The 20,770-nt window shown below is 48.0% G+C and overlaps 1 protein-coding gene across 7 annotated transcripts in view; it reads right to left on the bottom strand.

Moving 5' to 3' along the window:
- Positions 1–20,770, bottom strand: part of DOP1B (DOP1 leucine zipper like protein B) — a 108,496-nt gene that overhangs the window by 71,795 nt on the left and 15,931 nt on the right. For 5 of the 7 annotated variants that reach the window (XR_004288502.1, XM_032354644.1, XM_032354608.1 and 2 more), the window contains exons 3-4: positions 1,582–1,763; positions 1,047–1,217 (exon numbers count right to left, since the gene is read on the bottom strand). The exons of 1 other annotated variant lie outside the window; for it this stretch is intronic. Coding sequence is in view for 5 of the 6 variants with exons in the window: in XM_032354644.1 (XP_032210535.1) it covers positions 1,047–1,217; positions 1,582–1,763 (353 nt within the window). In the remaining variant the exon portion in view is untranslated. Of the gene's footprint in view, positions 1–1,046; positions 1,218–1,581; positions 1,764–16,275; positions 16,501–20,770 lie in introns of those variants that run through there. One more of the 7 variants, XM_032354636.1, reaches the window with a different exon arrangement.

Here is a 20,770-nt window from a genome sequence, read left to right as displayed (position 1 = left end):
AATCCTGCGTGCGGCCATAGGGCTTACAACAGAAGGGACACCGACTCTGCCTCCTGAGAAAGTGCCTCCTACCAACCCCACCCACTTCAAAGGTGGACTCTTCACTGGGAAGCGGGAAGCCACAACACGCTTTATGTGAAAGCCTGAAACGTTCGAAGTACAAATTTTTGGTTAGGTTTATCAAATTCTACCACAAGTGCTCATGACCTAAACGTACCTGTGGTCACTAGCCACGATCCCTCAAACCACTCTCATTCTCTGACTTCTCTGAATTAGGGGAGATCTGCAAACAGAACTCAGATTGATTCCTCCATTCCACCCCGGCCCCCCACACCCCCTGGGTCACAGATGAAATGGCAGACAAAGGCAGTGTGGCTGCCTCTGGAATGGTGTCATCAGACGGAAACTTCTGCAAGCACAGAGGTTTCTGCCTCCCAGTCAGGCTGCACATGGGTTCTTAAAGCAGGTCCTAGTAACAGAGGTGAATCACAGCACTCAGAATGGTTAATATGATGGGAGGGAGCTCTTATGTGATAATTCCCCAGAGAAACAGGATACTGTGTATACCCAGTAGTCTGAATGAAATTATGCTTTCTTCTGCTCCTAAGCATGACCAAAAATTACCCCTGCATGAACTTTTATGAGTACGAGCTTTACAAATTAACGCAAAGTACTGCTGAAACTTGTCAAGCTATTCTGCTCAGCATCGCCGTTGCAAGCCCCAGCCATCAGTGAAGCGTGGCTCTGCCTTGACTAAGAGGCAGCCTAGTGTGATGGGAACAAGGAAGACTTCGGAACCTGACCCATGTGGCTTAGGATCCCTGCTCTGCCACTCACTGACCATGTGACTCTGGGAAACCTTCTCACTTTCTCTCACCCGTGACCAGAGGCAATTCCCAGGACGACACAGTATTTGGTCAATCGGGGACCAGCACAGCAATGACAAGCATCAAGCTGACTTCCGTGCCTTTCCCTCTGTAGCTCCTTCCCTGCTTCTCCCAAAGCGGCGGCATCACACGCAAGCCGCAGAGCCGGATGAGACCCACCTGTCGTAGATCTCGGAGCCCTCCTCCAGGCCGGGCAGCAGGCCCACAATGAAGGCCTGGAGACTGGGCAGGAGCAGCTTCTGCAGCGGGAGAAAGTATTTCTCATACAGGCCGAGCAGCACGGGCCTCACCGACATGGCCGCGTTCGCCAGAAGAGGAAACAACCCACAGCTTTGGGAAAGAAGAGAGAGGAGGGGTAAATGAGACACGGAATCGGAAGTTTGGGACAATCACCCAGCCAGAGGGAGCTTTCAACAACAGCCAGCAAGCCGTTGGGGCTGCAGACGCTTGCCTGTCACAGGATGGTCACAGCGGACTGTCCAGTAAGGAGGCAGCAGGTTCAGAACACACTTAAAGAAAGGCCTGGGAGGAAGTGCTCCAGAGGTGATCGCAGCTTATCTCCTGCTGGCATCCTGACCAGGAGTTGTTGCTCACCACTCCCTATTTTGTTTGTCATTTTCTTATCTTACGAACTGAAATACGGTTATTCAGGTACAAATGGTAATAACGTAATATGGTAGGGAAGCTACTATACCTGTAGAGGAACAAATCCTTGGCCAGCCATTTGGTCCCCACAATTTTGAAGATAATCTCATAGGTTTCTAGGGCTTTTAGGTGCACACCGCTGGGCAAGGCAGGATGCAAGCACTGAGCTAACCTCTTGCTGATAATGAGCCGTCTTGGCAATAAGGAGTATCTCAAGTTACTCTGAAGGGCCTAGAAAACAGGAGGCAGAACATGAGGAAGAAGGCAGCAACATTTACCACGTAAAGTAAACCTGCAGAGGTTGGAAAGACACGAGCAGACGCAAAAGGAAGACAGAGGGCTTGCGCAGGGAACAGCAGGAGGGCCGTGAGCCAGGCTCCGGGGACATGGGTATTAGCAAAGCCCCTAGCAACACTGGAGATGAGGCAGGCACCAGGATCAAGAGCAAGGGAGACCCTGTGACCATCGGACCCGCTCCTCGGTCACACATGGAAACCTGGGTACCAGAGAGGGCTCCTGTCCACACATGAGGCCAAGCAGAACACAGACTGTATCAGGGGACGTGACCCACCCACCCCCATCCCTAAGACGACCCCTGACTGCGCGCTGGGGAGAAGAAGAGGTCTGAAGAATCCCATCGCTCCCCCAGCGCAGCTTCACAGCCAGGGGGCTCTGAGTGAGGGTCAGCCCCAGAAGAAACTGGCGGCCCCCCTCTCAGTCATGACTGCAGGCATCTCCGGCAGCTGGTGGTCCTGCTGCGTGGGAAGGACCCCGGCCCGCAGGAGCAATGCCGCTCTCTGCCAAGAGGCAGCCACAGGGCTCCTGAGCCAGGCCTCAGCAGCCAGAGACCAGCCTCGTCTGCGCCGAAGCGGCCTGGGTACCTGTGGTACCTGAGGAACCCGGTCCGGAGAGTGAACAGGTCACTGCCGTTCTGCACAGCCTCGAGCGACCGCGGGCTGAGTGCTGTGGCGGGGTGGCTCCTCATGACTCAATCTTGAAACACAAAGTGTCTGTCATTATGGAACAGCTGGCAAATATTTGCTCAAAGCCTACAGGGTGAAGTCCACGCGTCTTAAAAAGCCACTCAGAGGCCTCCACGGCATGACTCCTGCCCGCTTTGCCTCCCCTGCCCCCATCTCTTACTACCTCGGCTTCGAACTCTGCAGAGACACAGATCCGTGTGTGAGTCCTGCCTGTGCTCTCTGCCCCCTGCCCAACCTCCTTCCTGTCCACCTGGCTAATCCTCCCCAAGGAGACTGAGCGTCCCCTTCCCTGGAGGCAGAATGGTCCCCGCCATCCTGCATGTTTAGTTCCTCCTGCCCTGGGCTCCATGTGCACATCTGTCACCAATTTACAACCCTGTCCTAATGATTATCAGCTCGGGGCTGACTCAGGCAGGGAGCAACTTGAGGGCCAGGTCTTTTGCCTTCCCCTCTGTGGTTTTCAGCATTCTGCACAGAGCCTAAAACAAAGCAGGCCTTCTGGAAGAACAGAAGATGTGCCAACTGCATTCTATCTGTGTCTACCAACCGCTGGCCCTGGGCCATATGGTCTTAGGGCCATGATATCTTTTTCTTCATAATCAAAGAAAATGATCCTGTCCCTAACACATGCACTGAGTTTATGCAGGAAGTAAAAGGAAAGGAAGGAAAATAATATATTTTTTCATCAGAAGCCTGTAGTCTAACTGAATTATCAAATTCAATAAACCCATATCTCGGAAAAAAACCCATATAAGTAAAGGTCATCCAGAAATACCTTAAAACATTATATATAAAAGTCTCATATTTTAAAACAAAGGGAAAGCCAACAAAATAATTTCTTTTAAGATTTTATTTATTTAGGGCGCCTGGGTGGCTCAGTGGGTTGGGCTGCTGCCTTCGGCTCAGGTCATGATCTCAAGGGTCCTGAGATCGAGTCCCGCATCGGGCTCTCTGCTCAGCAGGGAGCCTGCTTCCCTCTCTCTCTCTCTGCCTGCTTCTCCATCTACTTGTGATTTCTCTCTGTCAAATAAATAAATAAAATCTTTAAAAAAAAAAGATTTTATTTATTTATTTGAGAGCGAGAGAGGGGGAGAGAGGGAATCTCAAGCAGACTCCATGCTGAGCACAGAGACCAACATGGGGCTCAATCTTACAAACCCTGAGATCGTGACCTGAGCTGAAATCCAAAGTCAGGCACTTAACCAACTGAGCCACCCAGGTGCCCCCCAAATAATTTTTTTTTAAATGTGCTCCTGTCAAAACAAATCCTGAGGTAAGCCAAAACACACGCTGTAACAGGGGATAAGAACAAAGTGAGATAGCTTTGGTGGAGGGGACGTGAATGTGCCAAATGTTCAGGAAACTGCGTTTCGTTATGCACGTTTTTGAACACGTAGAAAAGCAGGTGCAACAGCAACATCAGCCTCACTGGGCTTCAACGAGCATCAGCTGCCAGCCAGCCCTGAAGAAACCATGTCTGTGCCTCAACTGGCTTATCTATGCGGCTGTGGACTTTCTCTGGGGATTCAAGAGCAGGAGAGAGGGCCTCTGTCTTCACCTGCAGTAACTGTTTTTGTCAAAATCAAGCACTTGCATTTTTTTCCCCTAAGATTTTATTTATTTGAGAGAGAGAGAGAGAGTATGAGCCAGGGGAGGGGAGAGGGAGAAGCAGACTCCAGCTGCGTATGGAGCCAGACACTGGGCTCGATCCTAGGACCCTGAGATGATGATCTGAGCTGAAGTTAGATGCCTAACCAACTGAGCCACCCAGGCGCCCCCACGCACTTGCTTTTTAAGTCACACCCACTCTGGTATTGTTCAGCGTATTCCAAGGACTCCTGCTGTTTGATGTGGAAAAGTCAGGGCACACTCACCGTGGTGGTCATCTGGGACTCACCAGCGTTTGCCTTCCTCGGGCTGTGCATGTCCATATCCCATTTCTCTGCCCTTTTGACCCTCTGCAACATGACCAAGTCTGGCCAACGAGATGAGTAGAGCAATAAAAGTTGGTTAAAAGCCAACTCAAAGCTTGTTGGGTTCCCTTTGCTTGTTGGGTTCCCTTTTCTTGACTCTAAGATCATGGACATATGGGTTGAGCCAAAGCCCCCCCGCCAGCCTGGCTCCCTGAGAACCTACAGAGCAGAAACCACGTGCTGACCCACTGAGGCAGAACTCAACCACGTAAAACTCACTGAGATTAGGCCTTGTTTGTTACCATGGCATAACCCTCTCTATCCTAACTAATAAACCTCTTCCCACATAAATGCAATTACAATGAACCAAAACCATCCATTCCAAATCAATGAGGCTGCTTGCTATTTCTTTCTCATTTGAGTGTGTCACTTAATTTGAGAAAAGACATAGGAAAAGAAACATAACAAGTACTGAGGCTGTGACCAGTGAACGTGGAACAGGTTATTCACTGTTTGCGGTCTGTGTTAATCCACGAAAACACAGCACGTCTGAGAAAGGGACTTAGTGCTGTTGAGGGAAAGACAGAAAGAAGGAAGCTGTTGGATCTGAAAATTCAGCAAAAACAAAGGATATAAACAGACTATACTTAAAAGAACGAGAAGCTGCTTGTTGTTCCTGGTAAGAAAAATGCAATTAAAACTACAAGAAAATACCATTCTCTTCACCCATCAGACTGTCAAGCTAGATCAAAGCACACAAGTTCAGGAGCAAAGCAGAGCTACCGAGAGATCATGAGCTGAGTTTTGTTCCTCAAGCTGAGTCAGGATGTGGCCAGACAGACTTTGGGAGCCTGCTCCTTGGGGCAGTGGGAGAGTCAACCCTTCTGCATCGTTTTCACCACTAATCACGGGGCTAAAATCATGGCTAGGTCATGATGGTTGTGCTAACCCACTTCCCACAGAGCCAGACTTAACAGGTGCTTCCACACTGAGGCTAGGCAAACGAATGAGAGATATTATAACACTGGTTTAATAAGTGAGCTTGGGGGTCAGAGCCGGGCATTCCAGTCCTACCACTTGCTTGTTCGGCAAGTTCTTTCAACTTTCCAGCTACCGTCTCCTCGCGGAGTTGCAAGCACCAGATGAGACACCCCATACAAGCAGTACAGCAACGTCTGGCACCCAGGAAGCAGCCAGCAAACACAACCTCTTACCATGACAAACTGAAAATGAAGGACAAGACTCCCAGAGATGGAGAGAAGATGCATTTTAAAACAATCCACTGAAACCCAATCGTTTCCAGATAATATCTTTATTGGCCCAAAAGCAAACAAGGACACTAGTTGGGTGTGTTGAGGAAGAAGGGTGAGAAATACATTGAATCAGAAAAGCAAAGCTCCGACTGCTCTATGTTTGGAGTTAAGATGCCTGCAGACCCAAAATATGAAAATCCCAAGAGACACTGTAGCCGAGGAGGAAATCGGCACCCACGAGATGGAGTTGGGGAACGTGAAATTTCCTTTTAAGAAGAAGGAAAAAATAAATAGTAATTAATATTTATCATTAAAAGGGAAAATAAGATATATCCTACATGATATTTAAGGAAAACTTCTAAACAATATTTTGCAAGTCTTTTTTTTTTTTTTAAGATTTTATTCATTTATTTGACAGAGAAGACAGGGAGAGAGAGAGTGTAAGCAGGGGGAGTGGCAGGCGGAGGGAGAGGGAGACACAGGCTCCCTGCTGAGCAAGGAGCCCAGGACCCTGGGATCATGACCTGAGCTGAAGGCAAACGCTTAACTGACTGAGCCACCCAGGTGCCCCAACATTTTGCAAGACTTAAAACTGAAGATTAGAATCACTATTGAAAATGCTTTGCCTGGGGCATCTGGGTGGCTCAGTCGCTTAAGTGTCTGCCTTGGGCTCAGGTCATGATGGTGGAGTCCCGGGACTGAGCCCCCAAGGTGGGCCCCTTGCGCCATGGGGAGCCTGCTTCTCCCTCTCTTCCCCACTTGCTCATGATCTCTGTGGCAATCTCTGTCCGTCTCACTCTCTCAAATAAAATCTTAAAAAAACACTGCTTTGCATGCAGTGCATCTGGAGCAGTCTGGAAACAAAGGATTCCCCCCGAAAAGAGCTCCTCCTCCCCCAGAGCGACAGACTTTATGCAGGAAATGAGGCTGGGAGTCCTATTTAAAAACACCTTATGCGAGCAGGGAATGTTTTTCCATCTCTTTGTGTCTTCCTCAATTTCTTTCACAAGTGTTTTGTAGTTTTTAGAGTACAGATCCTTTCCCTTTTTGGTTAGGTTTATTCCTAGGTATCCCATGGTTTTTTGTGTAATTATAAATGCGACTGACTCCTCAATTCCTATTTCTTCTTACTGTTTGTGTATAGAAATGCAACTGATTTCTATGCATTGATTTTATATCCTGCCATGTTGCTACATTCCTGTATGAGTTCTAGCAACTTGGGGGTGGAGTATTTTGGGTTTTCTACATAAAGTATCATGTTGTGTGCGAAAAATGAGAGTGTGACTTCTCTGCCAATTTGAATACTTTTTATTTCTTTTTGTTTTCTGATTGGGGAGATTAGGAGTTTTAGTATTATACTGAACAACTGTGGTGAGAATGGACATCCCTGTTGTGTTCCTAATCTTAGGGGGAAAGCTCTCAATTCTTCCCCACTGAGAATGATAACTGATGTGGGTTTTTCATAGATGGCTTTTTTGATATTGAGATATGTTAAAATATCTATGGGCATTTTTTAAAGAGCTGGGAATCCCAAGTCCTAAAATTTGTATGGAACCAGTTAAGACCCCAAATACCCAGAGGAATGTTGAAAAAGAAAACCAAAGCTGGGGGCATCACAATGCCAGACTTCAAGATTACAAAGCTGTAATCATTAAGACAGTATGGTACTGGCACAAAAACAGACACATGGATCAATGGAACAGAATAGAGAGCCCAGAAATGGACCCTCAACTCTATGGTCAAATAAGCCTTGACAAAGCCAGAAAGAATATCCAGTGGAAAAAAGACAGTCTCTCCAATAAATGGTGCCGGAAAAATTGGGACAGCCACATGCAGAAGAATGAAACCTGACCATTCTCCTACGCCATACACAAAGACAAACTCAAAGATGGATGAAAGACCTAACTGTGAGCCAGGAATCCATCAAAATCCTAGAGGAGAATCCAGGCATCAACTTCTTCAACCTCAGCCGCAGCAACTTCTTGCTAGATAGAGGCAAGAGAAACCAAAGCAAAAAATGAACTACTGTGACTTAAGATAAAAAGCTTCTGCACAGCAAGGAAATAGTCAACAAAACTAAAAGGCAACCTACAGAATGGAAGAAGATATTTGTAAATGACATTATCAGATAAAGGGCTCATCTCCAAGATCTATAAAGAACTTATCAAACTCAACACCCTCCAAAAAACCCAAATAATCCAGTCAAGAAATGGGCATAAGACATGAACCGACCTTTCTCCAAAGACATCAAATGGCCAAAGACACATGAAAAATGGCTCCACATCACCTGGCATCAGAGAAATACAAATCAAAACCACAATGAGATACCACCTCATACCAGTCAGAATGGCTAAAATTAACAAGTGAGGAGACAACAGGTGTTGCCGAGGTTGTGGAGAAAGGCGAACCTTCTTACACTGCTGGTGGGAATGTAAGCTGGTGCAGCCACTCTGGAAAACAGTACGGAGGTTCCTCAAGAAGTTAAAAATAGAGCTACCCTACAACCCAGCAAGTGGTCTACTAGGTATTTACCCCCAAAATACAGATGTAGTGAAAAGAGAGGGCACATGCACCCCAATGCTCATAGCAGCAATGTCCACAATAGCCAAAATGTGGAAGGAGCAGAGATGCCCTTCAGCAGACGAATGAATAAAGATGTGGTCCATATACACCATGGATTATTACTCAGTCATCAGAAAGGATGAACACCCACCATTTGCAGCAACATGGGTGGAACTGGAAGGGATTATACTAAGTGAAATAAGTCAATCAGAGAAAGACAATTACCTGGTTTCACTTATACATGGAATATAAGAAACTGTGCAGAGGATCATAGGGGAAGGGAGGGAAAACTGAATGGGAAGTCATCAGAGAAAGAAAAACCACGAGAGACCCTTAAGTGCAGGAAACAAACTGAGGGCTGCTGGAGGTGGGAGAGGGGAATGGGGTCACGGGGGATGGGCATCAAGGACGGCACACGATGTGACGAGCACTGGGTGTGATACACAACTGATGAATTACTCAACACTACATCTGAAACTTAATGATGTACTCTATGTTGGCTAAATGAATTACATTAAATAAATAAATAAATAAAGCGAAACAAACACCTTCTGGGTGAGCAGGAGTAAGTAGCATCCCACCGAAGTGCCTGAAGGAGAACCTAAGCCAACTCCTGGTGGCTTTAAGGAAACAGTGGCCACCGTGAAGGTTCCCACTCTGGCTCCCCCAAATTCTCTCTTTGTAAGACTTTCCCTTTAGGTTCACTGAGGGCTAATGCATGGCCTTGAGGGGACGATCTCTGTGTTTTCAGGGCAAACTTAAAGGGGAAGGAGTCATCCGATGATTCATTCCTCCACTTTGGCTGCTGAAGATGCAGAGCTCAGGGTGGTGGTTCGGCCATGGTGGCTTTCTTCTGCCAGCCACCACTGACTCAGATCTCCTCCGCTTAGGACCTATCGACTCAGGCATCCCTGGACATGAGAAGTGCTTGGCCCATGTGGCCAGCCCACTTTTAGGATGTGAAAAACACTTCTCAGTAGGAAGTTGGAGGCTTTCTGCTGCATCCTTTCTGAGAGTGAGATCAAGCCAGATGCCCAGGGCTGTCACTGCTTTTGAAAAAGAAAATGTTCTATTTAGAAGAGACCTGGCCTAGGAGGTTTCAAAACGGAGTGCTGTGCACTGCTGGTGGGAATGTAAAATGGTGCAATCGCTGTGCAAACAGGATGGTGGCTCCTCTAAGGATTAGGGGTGCCTGGCTGGCTTAGTCGGCAGAGCACGTGACTGCTGATCAGGGGGTCATAAGTCAGAACCCCACACTGGGTGCAGAGTTTACTTAAAAAATAAATAAAGGCGCACCTGGGTGGCTCAGTGGGTTAAAACCTCTGCTTTCGGCTCAGGTCATGATCCTGGGGTCCTGGGATCGAACCCCATGTCCGGCTCTCTGCTCAGCAGGGAGCCTGCTTCCTCCTCTCTCTCTGCCTGTCTCTCGGCCTGCTTGTGATCTCTGTCAAATGAGTAAGTAAAATCTTTAAATAAATAAATAGGGGCACCTCGGTAGCTCAGTCAGTTAGGCCACTGCCTTCAGCTTGGGTCATGATCTCAGGGTCCTGGGATCGAGCCCCATATCGGGCTCTCTGCTCAACAGGGAGCCTTCTCCCTCTCCTTCTGCCTGCCGCTTTGCCTACTTGGGCTCTCTGTCTGCCAAATGAATCAATAAAATCTTAAAATATAAATAAATAAATAAATAAATAAATAAATAAATAAAATTGTTTTAAAACGATGAACTATTTGACTTGTTTACCAAATGACTGTATGATCCAACAATTCCACTTCCGAGCCCATGTACAAAAGCACTGAGACTCAAACAGGTATTTGCACACCTGTGTTCACAAAAGCACTATTCACAATAGCCAAAAGGTGAAAACAACCCAAACGTCAATGAATGGAGCAATAAAACGTGGTCTCCACATACAGCCGAGTGTTCCTCAGCAGGAACGAGGAAGGAAATCCTGAGGCACACGACCATATGGATGAATCTCTAAGACACCGCAGGCAGTGCAGTAAGCCAGACGCAAAAGGACACACACTGTATGATTCCACTTACACGAAGTCCCTGGAGTCATCAAAGGGACAGACCCAGAAAGCGGAACAGGGGGAGGGGACCAGGGGCTGGGGGTGGGGGTGGGGAGCCTGTGTTTAATGGGAACGGTCTCAGTTTTGGATGGTGGTGCTGGTTGAAAGACAAGGAAAACACACTGAACGCCATGGAATAGTACACTCGTAAACAGTTAAAATGGTAAATTTTATGTGTATTTTATCACCCAGAAAGAAAAAAGAAATGAATGCTGTGTTTTACCCAACTGGTCCTGCAGCTGAGCTGCAAGAACCATGAATCCTTCCTTGAGTGACGCTTGTTGGAAACAAACTGAAAACTCTTTCCTCACCAGAGAACAAAGGGACTCCTTTTGATAAATCCTGAAGGGACACAGGGACTGGGTCCAGCCTCTCCTGAGTGTGAGGTTTTGGTGTTTTTGTTTTGTTTTCGTTTTTAAGAGAGAGAATATTTGTGGGGAGCCTGGGTGGCTCAGTGGGTTAAGCCTCCGCCTTCAGCTCAGGTCATGATCTCAGGTCCTCGGATCGAGCCCCGCAACGGACTCTCCGCTCAGCGGGGAGCCTGCTTCCCTCTCTCTCTCTGCCTGCCTCTCTGCCTGCTTTTTGATTTCTTTCTCTCTGTCAAATAAATAAATAAATAAAATATTTAAAAAAAAAAAAAAAAAAGCAAGAGAATACTTGTAAGTGAGCAAGGGTGGGGGGGGGGGAGGGGAAGGGATAGAGGGAAAGGGGGAGAGAGAGAGAGAGAGAGAGAGAATCCCAAGCGGACTCTACGCTCAACGCAGGGCTCCATCTTACCACCCTAAGATCACAACCTGAGCTGAAACCAAGAGTCCAATGCTTAACTGACTCAGCCACCTGGGTACCCCTGAGTGTGTCTTTAACCCCTAATTAGCAAAATAGCCACATTAACGGAGTCCACCTTCTAGCACTTAAAAACTCCTGATTTCCTCTTTACCCGCTTCTGGCAGTTTGAAAGCTGCCGAGACTGGGACCCCGGTGTGGGTCAGGGAGGGCCACCCTGACGCTGCCTTGCTCTTGCCAGCCTCTATCCAGGCAGTGTGCTCCTCTAGCAGGAAAAGCCCTGGAAACTTCCAGGGAAGTTTCATTGTTTGGGTTGTGTTTTTCTTGGAAACCAGAAACCCGAGTAGGCTTAACGGACACATTGAGAGATACAGATATAAAAATATAGTGTATTTTTACATTACATATACAACACATGTGATAAATATGGCATAAAAAATGATGTATACTTAAAAAAAAAGATGAGAAATGTTCTTCAGCTACAGAATAAATACTTCAAGGAAACTCATAAATCTGGAAGGAAAAAATGGCCATGTTTTTGAAATCATTTTGAAAAATGCTAAACAGGAAGGAAAAGCAGAAATAAACCTTCCTTCTTTTCCTCAAGAATGAAACTCTTTCAAAAGCATTCCTTCAGCTAATACAAGATATAATAGTTGGGACCTTGTTGTATGCATCGGCTCAGCAGGCTGACCTGAAAATAAAAAATCTATAAAACCCAAGTTTGAAAAAGAAAGGTCTGAACCACATCCGAGCTTGGTTAATAGAGACCAGAAGTGTCTCGCTTTGCCCCATCCACGATAATGTCTGCGCTGCACTTTGTTTTCCTCTGACATCACGCTGGCAGGACTGAGCATGACGCAGACTGGTTCTGTATGAGAAACAGCGTTAAAAATTCCAAAAGAGTAGGCCACAGACGCAGAAAGTACTTTAATACACTTAAAAAATGTTTAAAGAGACATTTAACAATACGGGCAGGGGGTGAGTTATATTTGATCTTAAAAAGTTCCCAGAAGAGATCGCCCAAACCTGCTCTTCCCGGTGAGAACACTGACGTCCAGGTGCTCGTCTACAAGGAGACACAAGCGAGCCCGTTCAAAAGCCGGCCCTGCATCAAGCAAATGGTAAAATACCAGCAGGCTTTCCTTCTGGAAGGTGCTCATCTTTAAAAGGCCGTTCGTTTCATGCCACAAAACCGAGCCGTACCGTGAGTAAGGCTGGCCAGGTGACACAAGCTTGAACGCTCATTAAATACTTACCAAGGGACACCAACGGTGCCCTTCAGACAGAAGGAACACAGGACAGACGCTGAGGAATAACAAACTGCCGGGACTTCCCACACGAAAGTAGGCCGAGTCCTGAAGGCGGAGATGGTGAAGAGCGTCATGTCCTAGCTGCGATGGCAGTGACTCAGCCACCGTGCCGGCCGGGGAGGAGGACGGGGACGGCGAGAGACAGAAGCAACAGGCGAACAGGCACGACAGGGAGTTGGGATTTCACAGAGAACCCACGAAGTTCGCTTCTTTTTAACTGGGGGAGTGACCCCTGTACAACCCCTCTGCAAAAGAGAGCTTCCTTCCTAACACGGTCCCCGACGGAAACACGGCTGTGTGGCACTGACAAGCCAGCGGACCGCCGAGGGCACACCTGCCGAGCAGTGACCCCGGGGGGTTGTCACCGCGCCTTACAACACGCACATCCCACGACCTCAGCTTGCAGCAGAGCTGCTGGCAGGGCACCGTGTTCTCGGCTTCACCCGACCTTCCACACAAGGTAGAGATGCATCAGAATACATGTTCTGGTTTTAAAGATGTCTCACAATTAATTTTATTCCTTTTGGATCCGTTCTATCTCGCTGCCGGAGCCAATACTAACTCACAGTTTCTGAGCAAACACCACGCTGCCTGCCAGGAGCCCCACCGAAGGCTGAGCACACACACTGCAGGAGGATGGCAGCCCCAGGCCAGGACAGGGCGGCGACAGCAGGCCGACCCGGGGCTGCCACTGACCAGGAATCCACAAGCCCGGGGCTGCCACCTCGGTGGGACAGTCTGGGAAGCTCATTTTTCTCAGCTGAACCGGAGCTGGTTTTGCTATGGAGGAACGTGTTGCTGGTCAAACTTATGACAAAGCAAAGTGGGGGCAGGGGACATGTGACAGCACAGTCTGGGAATGAGCTGACCTGTGGCCCGGTCGGGGCACCACCCTTCCTCAGCTGTCCAGCCCAGCACAGGTTTCCTGAGCAAGGGTACCTGGTCATTCAGGCGAGACTCGAAAGGAGCTGAAACACCGGGGTATTCACGCCATTCCCACTTGCCCAGGGCATCCGGATGCACAAGGAATGCATGTGTCTGTATGCGTGTGACACGAACACTGGGTCCAGGCTCTCGGTCAAGAGGACTTGGGAATCTCCACGCCGGGTCAGAAAACTTCTTAAAACACGACGGGGGTGCCTCAGTGACTCAACTGGTTAAGCACCCAACTCTCCATTTCGGCTCAAGAACTCATTGCTGTGGGATGGAGCCCTGCTCTGGGTGTGGAGCCTGCTTGAGATTCTTTCTCCCTCCCTCCAGAAACAAAAAGCCCGAAACAAACCACCACATAGCATTGCTGCCTCACAGAAGGCAGCGGCAACACACATGTCCAAAGACTGACTGCTCTTTATTTTTCCTTGTGAGTTTATCACAACATCTATTGTAGAAACCACTCCCTCTTACCACCAACAGCAATTTTCTCTATCTTCCCACACAGAAACTTTAGACGGCCGGCTGCAGGACCTTCCAGGCTTCCAGACTTACGTCGCGTTCTTTTCCCGCCGCAGTGCAGGTCCTGGGCCCTCCCTCCCAGCCACGCACCTGCACGTGGGCCTGCAGCGCGGCCGTCTGAGCTGCACACCTTACGCCGAACCAGAAAGCCTCAATGAGGCTTCCCTCAGCGTCCTCCCCAGGAAAAAGGTTGAGCAGCACCAACTTCGGAGGATTATAGGTTTGAGAGACAATGAGTAACAAGCTCGTAACACGGGCTCACGAAAGGGCATCGTTCCTTGGGGACTATGAGCAAGAGGGTGGGACGATGGACGGCGGGGAGGAGGTCAAGGCAGCGGAGCTCGACAGCGAACCACATAAAAGGAAATGAACATGTGGGGCAAACATGCCCTTCAGGACTAAACACGGACACATGCGTGATGCAGAGAATACTAACATACTTAAGAATTTGTAACCGCAAACCAGAAGATCTCATAAAAATGAGCATATCATTAAGATACTAAATGACTTGCTGTCTGGACACACCTTCTTCTCTGCCTTTTTTTTTTTTTTTTAAGATTTTTATTTATTTATTTGACAGAGAGAGAGATCACAAGTAGGCAGAGAGGCAGGCAGAGAGAGAGGAGGAAGCAGGTTCCAGACGGAGCAGAGAGCCCGATGCGGGGCTCGATCCCAGGACCCTGAGATCATGACCTGAGCCGAAGGCAGAGGCTTAACCCACTGAGCCACCCAGGCGCCCCTTCTTTTCTGCTTCTTTTTTTTTTTTTTTAAAGATTTATTTATTTGACAGAGAGAGAGAGAGATCACAAGTAGGCAGAGAGGCAGGCAGAGAGAGAGAGGAAGGGAAGCAGGCTCCCTGCTGAGCAGAGAGCCCGATGTGGGACTCGATCCCAGGACTCTGAGATCATGACCTGAGCCAAAGGCAGCAGCTTAACCCACTGAGCCACCCAGGCGCCCTCTTTTCTGCTTCTTAAATGTATTTTAACCCACATACAAATGATATATTTAACAAACAAACCAAAAGCCTATTATATGGAAACCAACTTGTTAAAGTTGGAGCCAGAAAAGCCACAAGAACATCTTGGGGAAAGAGTCTCACTACAAATCCCAAACAGGCTTCAGTCCTGAAAGTTCTTCGGGTAGAACTCAATATTCTTTAGAATTCACACCCAGAAGAACAGAACTGGCACACTCAAATGAGACGAAATGTTATCTCCTCCTGCCAGAGCAGGTTTCCCGAGCTCTCCGGAACGGCACTTCCCAATCCTTGGTGTTGAAGCAAAGTGGGTCCAGAAGGGCTGTGTGCAGCTTGGGGACACCCTCCCCGAGCGCTCTGGTTCTGCCAGCCCACAGAGCCTCAGGCATGCCCTGGGAGCTGGGATCACGGGACCTGCACAGGCAGCAAGGGTAATTCAGAGTCAGGGTTGGGAAGAGCGAACACACCTCTCCAACCCGCTCTGCCTGTTCGCTCTCATCTGAATCCGACCTGTGGTTCTCCTCCTCCACGGTTCCCTTTGCTTCCCCGGCCCTGAGATAAGCTACCTGGACAGAAGCAGGCAGCAGTTAAAGAACCATGACGGGAGGAAGGAGGCTGCTGACAAGGTACCCAGGAACTGAGGCAGGAAAGCCTGGCTCGCTCAGATCTGTTCAGGCCCCAGAGGGTTCCGCTCTCCAGAACCCAACAGCTCTAAACGGCCCGGAGCACCCAAAACCAAGAGGCTGAACACACGGCTGGCATAGAGCAGGCGTTGAAGGAACACTACCTCCTCAGAAACACAACGGGGCTTGTGAGGACGAAACACAACGGGGCAGTGAGGACGAAACCAGGGCGCGGAGACAAAATCCTTGCCGTTTCTCTGTCCGCGCCTTATCTCCAGCCAGAACCACGCCAAAGCAGGTGGTGAGGTTACTGACCAGCATGGCACATGCAGCATCTTTTAAGGACAAACACCTTTACTGTTGAGAAACAAGTGTGTCTGCTTCTGCCCACAGAGGAAACGGGTTCCCATGGATTAAGGGTGGTCCGACGTTGTGGACTCAGTTACCAGGCATCGGGCAGTAAAGCACAGCACATCCAGCTACACAAATCGAAATGAGGAAATGTATCACCTCACAACCAAAAGTCTAGAGCAGTGGTTCTCAGACTGTGGCAGTTCTGCCTCTGGGGGACCCTGGACAATGTCTGGAGGCACTACAGAGGGGGTTGGGGGTGGGACATGCTATTGGCATAAAGCAGACAAAGGCCAAGAGGCTGATGAACATCCTAGAAGGCACAGGACAGGACTCCCTGCCCCATCATTGAAGGTCAACAGTGCCGAGGTCAAGCGACTGGTGTGGGGAAGCACAGTCCTGTGTTTTGCTGATTCAAGGGCTCAGTGATATCCTAAAAGGACAAGCCTTTGTGTGCTTACATGCTCCTCGTGGTGAGTTGACTTCTCCTTGGCCTTTTCCTGCTGTGGCCTCAGACGTCTGCTGCACATCAGGCATTACATGCTCCCACGATTAAAGAGAGGAACAAAAAAGTCAAGTGTTTGTTCGTTTCCTGTCTCTCTGTATTAGAGGAAACCCTTTCCAGAAGTTAGCTGGCCACATCTCATAGGTCAGGGAAGGTCACATGCCCATGTCTGAGTCAATCCCTGCCAAGGAAAACAGAATTCCTGGGAAGAAGTCCGAGAACAGTCAGTAACTTACTGCTGAGGCTGGGAGATGGGCGCTCCCCCGTGCGGTGCTTTACCACCCGATCCCTAAGACGGAACTGAGAAGGCAGAGGGTGAACAGCGGGGTAGACAACCAGCACGTGCGGCTCAAGCTCAGAAGTGATGAGCCTGAACGTGACCCTCTCACCTTCTCTTATCCCACAACATCTGCATTATCGTACCTTCCAGCAGATTTATTTCCAAGGCCCATCTCAGGCACTGGGACAATCAGTTTGAGTAACATCATCACCAAAAGCACGTGAATAAAATGTTAAGGCAGAAACATGTGGCTTTGAGAAAAACAATTCAAGGGGCGCCTGGGTGGCTCAGTCATTAAGCGTCTGCCTTGGGCTCAGGTCATGATCCCAGGGTCCTGGGATGGAGCCCCACATCGGGCTCTCTGCTCCGTGGGAAGCCTGCTTCTCCCTCTCCCACTCACCCTGCTTGTGTTTCCTCTCTCACTGTGTCTCTCTCTGTCAAATAAATAATATTAAAAAAAAAAACCAAAAAAAAAAACAATTCAACAACCTACGGACTGATAAGGTAATGAAATGGCATACTTTCTGGCCATATAATGGTAAGAAGTTGTTTAAGGTAGTAAATAAAGACTAAACCGATGTCTCAGGGGACAGCAATCCGATGGGCCTGCAGGGCTGAGATAATCATGAGACAGGAGGGGCCCCCATAAAATCAGCGCACACCACGTGGGGGTAGGGACTGCGACGTCCACCAGAATCACGATCCCCGCCTCTGTGGCAGAGGTGGGGGCCGGGCCCTGGCTCCTCCGCCACAGAATATTCTTCTCCCTTGAAGACATGCCTGGAGGAAATGTGTGCCATTAAGATCTATGCACGCTCCTATATGCTCTCCCCGCTTCTTGTGGAACAGAACGGCAGCGAACAGAGCAACTCTGGAAGCCATGTGTTAAAAATGGCAGAGTCCCAGGCTTGAGTCTCCAGAATAACCATGGGGAAGAGAGCTGCCCAATCTGGAACACCAGGCTGAACAGAGAGAGGAGCGAGCAACTTCTACCTTATTGGTGGCCCTGAGTTTGTGGACGGCTTTGTTATAGCAGCTGACTTTACTGTAACTAATACACTGCAAGTATCATCATTATTTAATGCCATTCCAGAAAATGCTAGCAAAATACCAGGAAAAAAAAACACACAAATTCAGTATATTGATTGATGATACCTATGCTTGTCTAGCCACAGAACTCAAAACCATCAGCTGAAAAAAAACTCAGAAAGAAATAAATTCACGAAGATGGCTAGTTTCCAGACTCTGTAAATTAATCATTTTGTCCATATCAACAACAAGTTCAAACACAGAGTGGGAAATAAACCCATTCACAGCAGCAAAATACATATACAGAATGTACAGAGAATCGAAGAGGGAGAGGGAAAAGCAGGATCCCTATTGAGCCCAATGTGGGGCTCAATCCCAGGACTCTAAGATCATGACCTCAGCCAAAGGCTGATGCTTAACCCACTGAGCCGCCCAAGCACCCCTCTAATCTGCAGTCATTTAAATGGGAAATGCAAAAGCCCCAAGAAGCTACTACTACACTCACACTAAAATGGTTAAAATAGAGACTGCCCATGCCGAGTGTAGGCATGAATATGGGATAACTAGAGTTCCCGTACACTGCTGGAGGGTTATAAAATGACACAACCACTTTGGAAAACGATCTGCCAGTTTTTTAAGAAGTATGTATCTATCTACTGGAAGCAACCCAAAATGTCCATTAATAGGAAAATGGACAAATAAGTAGAATATATCCATGGCTTCCTACTCAGCAGTAAAAAGGAATGAACGATCCATCTACACAACAGCCTGGCTGACTCTCCGACTGGTGTTGCCGAGGGACTGATGCCAGACCAGGAAGTAAAGGGTAGATACTGTATGATTCTGTTTATATAAAATTTTAGAAAATGCAAACTAGCAGATCAGCAGCTGCCTGGAGATGGGGGCAGAGAGGGAGGGGAGGGAATTTCTGGGGGTGACAGATACATGCCCATAATCTTCGACGGGTGTTGGTTTCACAGGTATATACAAACATCAAACTCATCAAATTATACACTTTAAGGGGCGCCTGGGTGGCTCAGTGGATTAAGCCGCTGCCTTCAGCTCAGGTCATGATCTCGGGGTCCTGGGATCGAGTCCCGCATCGGGCTCTCTGCTCGGCAGGGAGCCTGCTTCCCTCTCTCTCTCTCTCTCTCTGCCTGCCTCTCCATCTACTTGTGATTTCTCTCTGTCAAATAAATAAATAAAATCTTTAAAAAAAAAAAAAATTATACACTTTAAGTATATGTAGTTTACTGCATGTCTGCAAAGCTGTTTAAAAAAAAAAATTTAAAGACCATTTAAAAAAGATAAATGAGGTAGATGGGTGATGGATTTTGGGGAGGGTATGTACTATGGTGAGTGCTATGAATTGTGTTAAGACTAATGATTCAGATCTGTACCCCTGAAGCAAATAACATATTATACATTTAAATAAATAAATAAAAATTTAAAAAGATAAATAAATCGGAATGCCTATCTTTGGCTCGCGTACAAGCTTGAATATAGGCGTTCATATTCAATCAGCTGTCCTTTTTTGAAAAATAGCAAAGTTTAACTTAATTCCTTCTGTATTAGTTTGCTGGAGCTGTTGTAACAAAATGTCACAGACTAGGTGGCTCCGACATCAGAATTTATTTCTTACAGCTCAGGAGGCTAGAAATCCAAGATCAAGGTGCTAACTAACTCGGTTCTCTGCCTGGTTTGTGGACGGCCACCTTCTTGCTGTGTAAAAACATGGAGGAGAAACATCTCTCCACCTTTCCCTCTTTTTTATAAGGCCACCAATCTACTGCGCTAGGGCCCCACCCTAATGAATGACCTCCTTCAATCTTAATTACTTCCTGAAGATGTATCTCCAGATATAGGCACACTGAGGCTTAGACCTCTAACATACAAGTTTGGTAGGGTTGGGGGAGACATAATTCAGTCCATAGTACCTTCCTTAGCACGGCCTGATGTGAAATTTCTAATTTCATAACTTTTGGACAGAATATATAAAACGTAAGCAGACAACAAGCTCTTTCGTTATCCATAAGCTTGATTCTGCTAGACGAGCTTTTTCTTCCCCAACATGAGCTTTTGCCATTAGATTCCCAGTAGAACAATTCACCTGCCCAGATCTGGACTATTTCTACCCCTCCAGCAGATCTCAAAGTTCAGCAAAAATGTCCTCTGTTCACCTGTAAAACATATACATTACCCTCGCTATAAACTACTGAAAGCATACCAGTCTCCTGATTTCAGCAGAGAAATGTTCTTTCAAAGGACCATGTCAGCCTTACGCGGACATGTCTGAGTGGCTCAGAGCGAGGCAGCTCCCACAAGCCCGAATCAGCAACACCCTTGCTGATCCTAAGCTCCCTCTGGAGAACGTGGGACAGGGCAAGAAGCAATAATGCCACCTGAGCCCTAACGCATCACCTACCAAGAGGAGGAGGATAGAACAGCAGCAAAGGACTTAACAGCCCCTGCCACAGTAGGACGGGGAGTTCCCTCTGACTTTCTATTAGCTACGTCTGCTAACTCCCGGTGCCAAGAATATCAGCGCACTGCCAGAAGCAAATGGGCCTGGTGCTTACCACTGTCCTGCAAAGAACCAGTTCTACTTTGCTGACACATGAAGAATCAGTAATTGCCACAGACGACCTTCCAATCTCGTCCCTCCCAGAAGGCATTCAGGACACATCTAACATCACACTAACATCACACTAACCTGACCGCTTCTACCCTCGGGGTCACTGCCACAGGCAGCAGCAGATGGCTGGAAAACGACTAAAACAATTGCGCCAAACTGAGGTACCACGCTCTCACAGGCGGCCGCTCACAGTGAGGTGACAAGAAGGAACCAGGCGTCACATAGGCTCAGAGCCACAATGTGAAATCAGTGAAGGCTGAGAGGGGCTCAGGTGCTGCCCCACATCACCGGCTAGAGGGAGTCTGGTCCAGGGGATCAGGAGCAGTGATTTAAACTGTATCTCGGGGCGCCTGGTGGCTCAGTGGGTTAAAGCCTCTGCCATCGGCTCAGGTCACGATCTCAGGGTCCTGGGATCGAGCCCTGCATCCGGCTCTCTGCTCGGCGGGGACCCTGCTTCCTCCTCTCTCTCTCTCTGCCTACTTGTGATCTCTATTAAATAAAATAAAT

The sequence above is a fragment of the Mustela erminea genome, chromosome 1 (assembly GCF_009829155.1).
Source record: "Mustela erminea isolate mMusErm1 chromosome 1, mMusErm1.Pri, whole genome shotgun sequence".
Lineage (NCBI taxonomy): Eukaryota > Metazoa > Chordata > Mammalia > Carnivora > Mustelidae > Mustela > Mustela erminea.
Note: the sequence above shows the minus strand (reverse complement) of the source record. Positions and strands in the feature narration are given on the sequence as shown.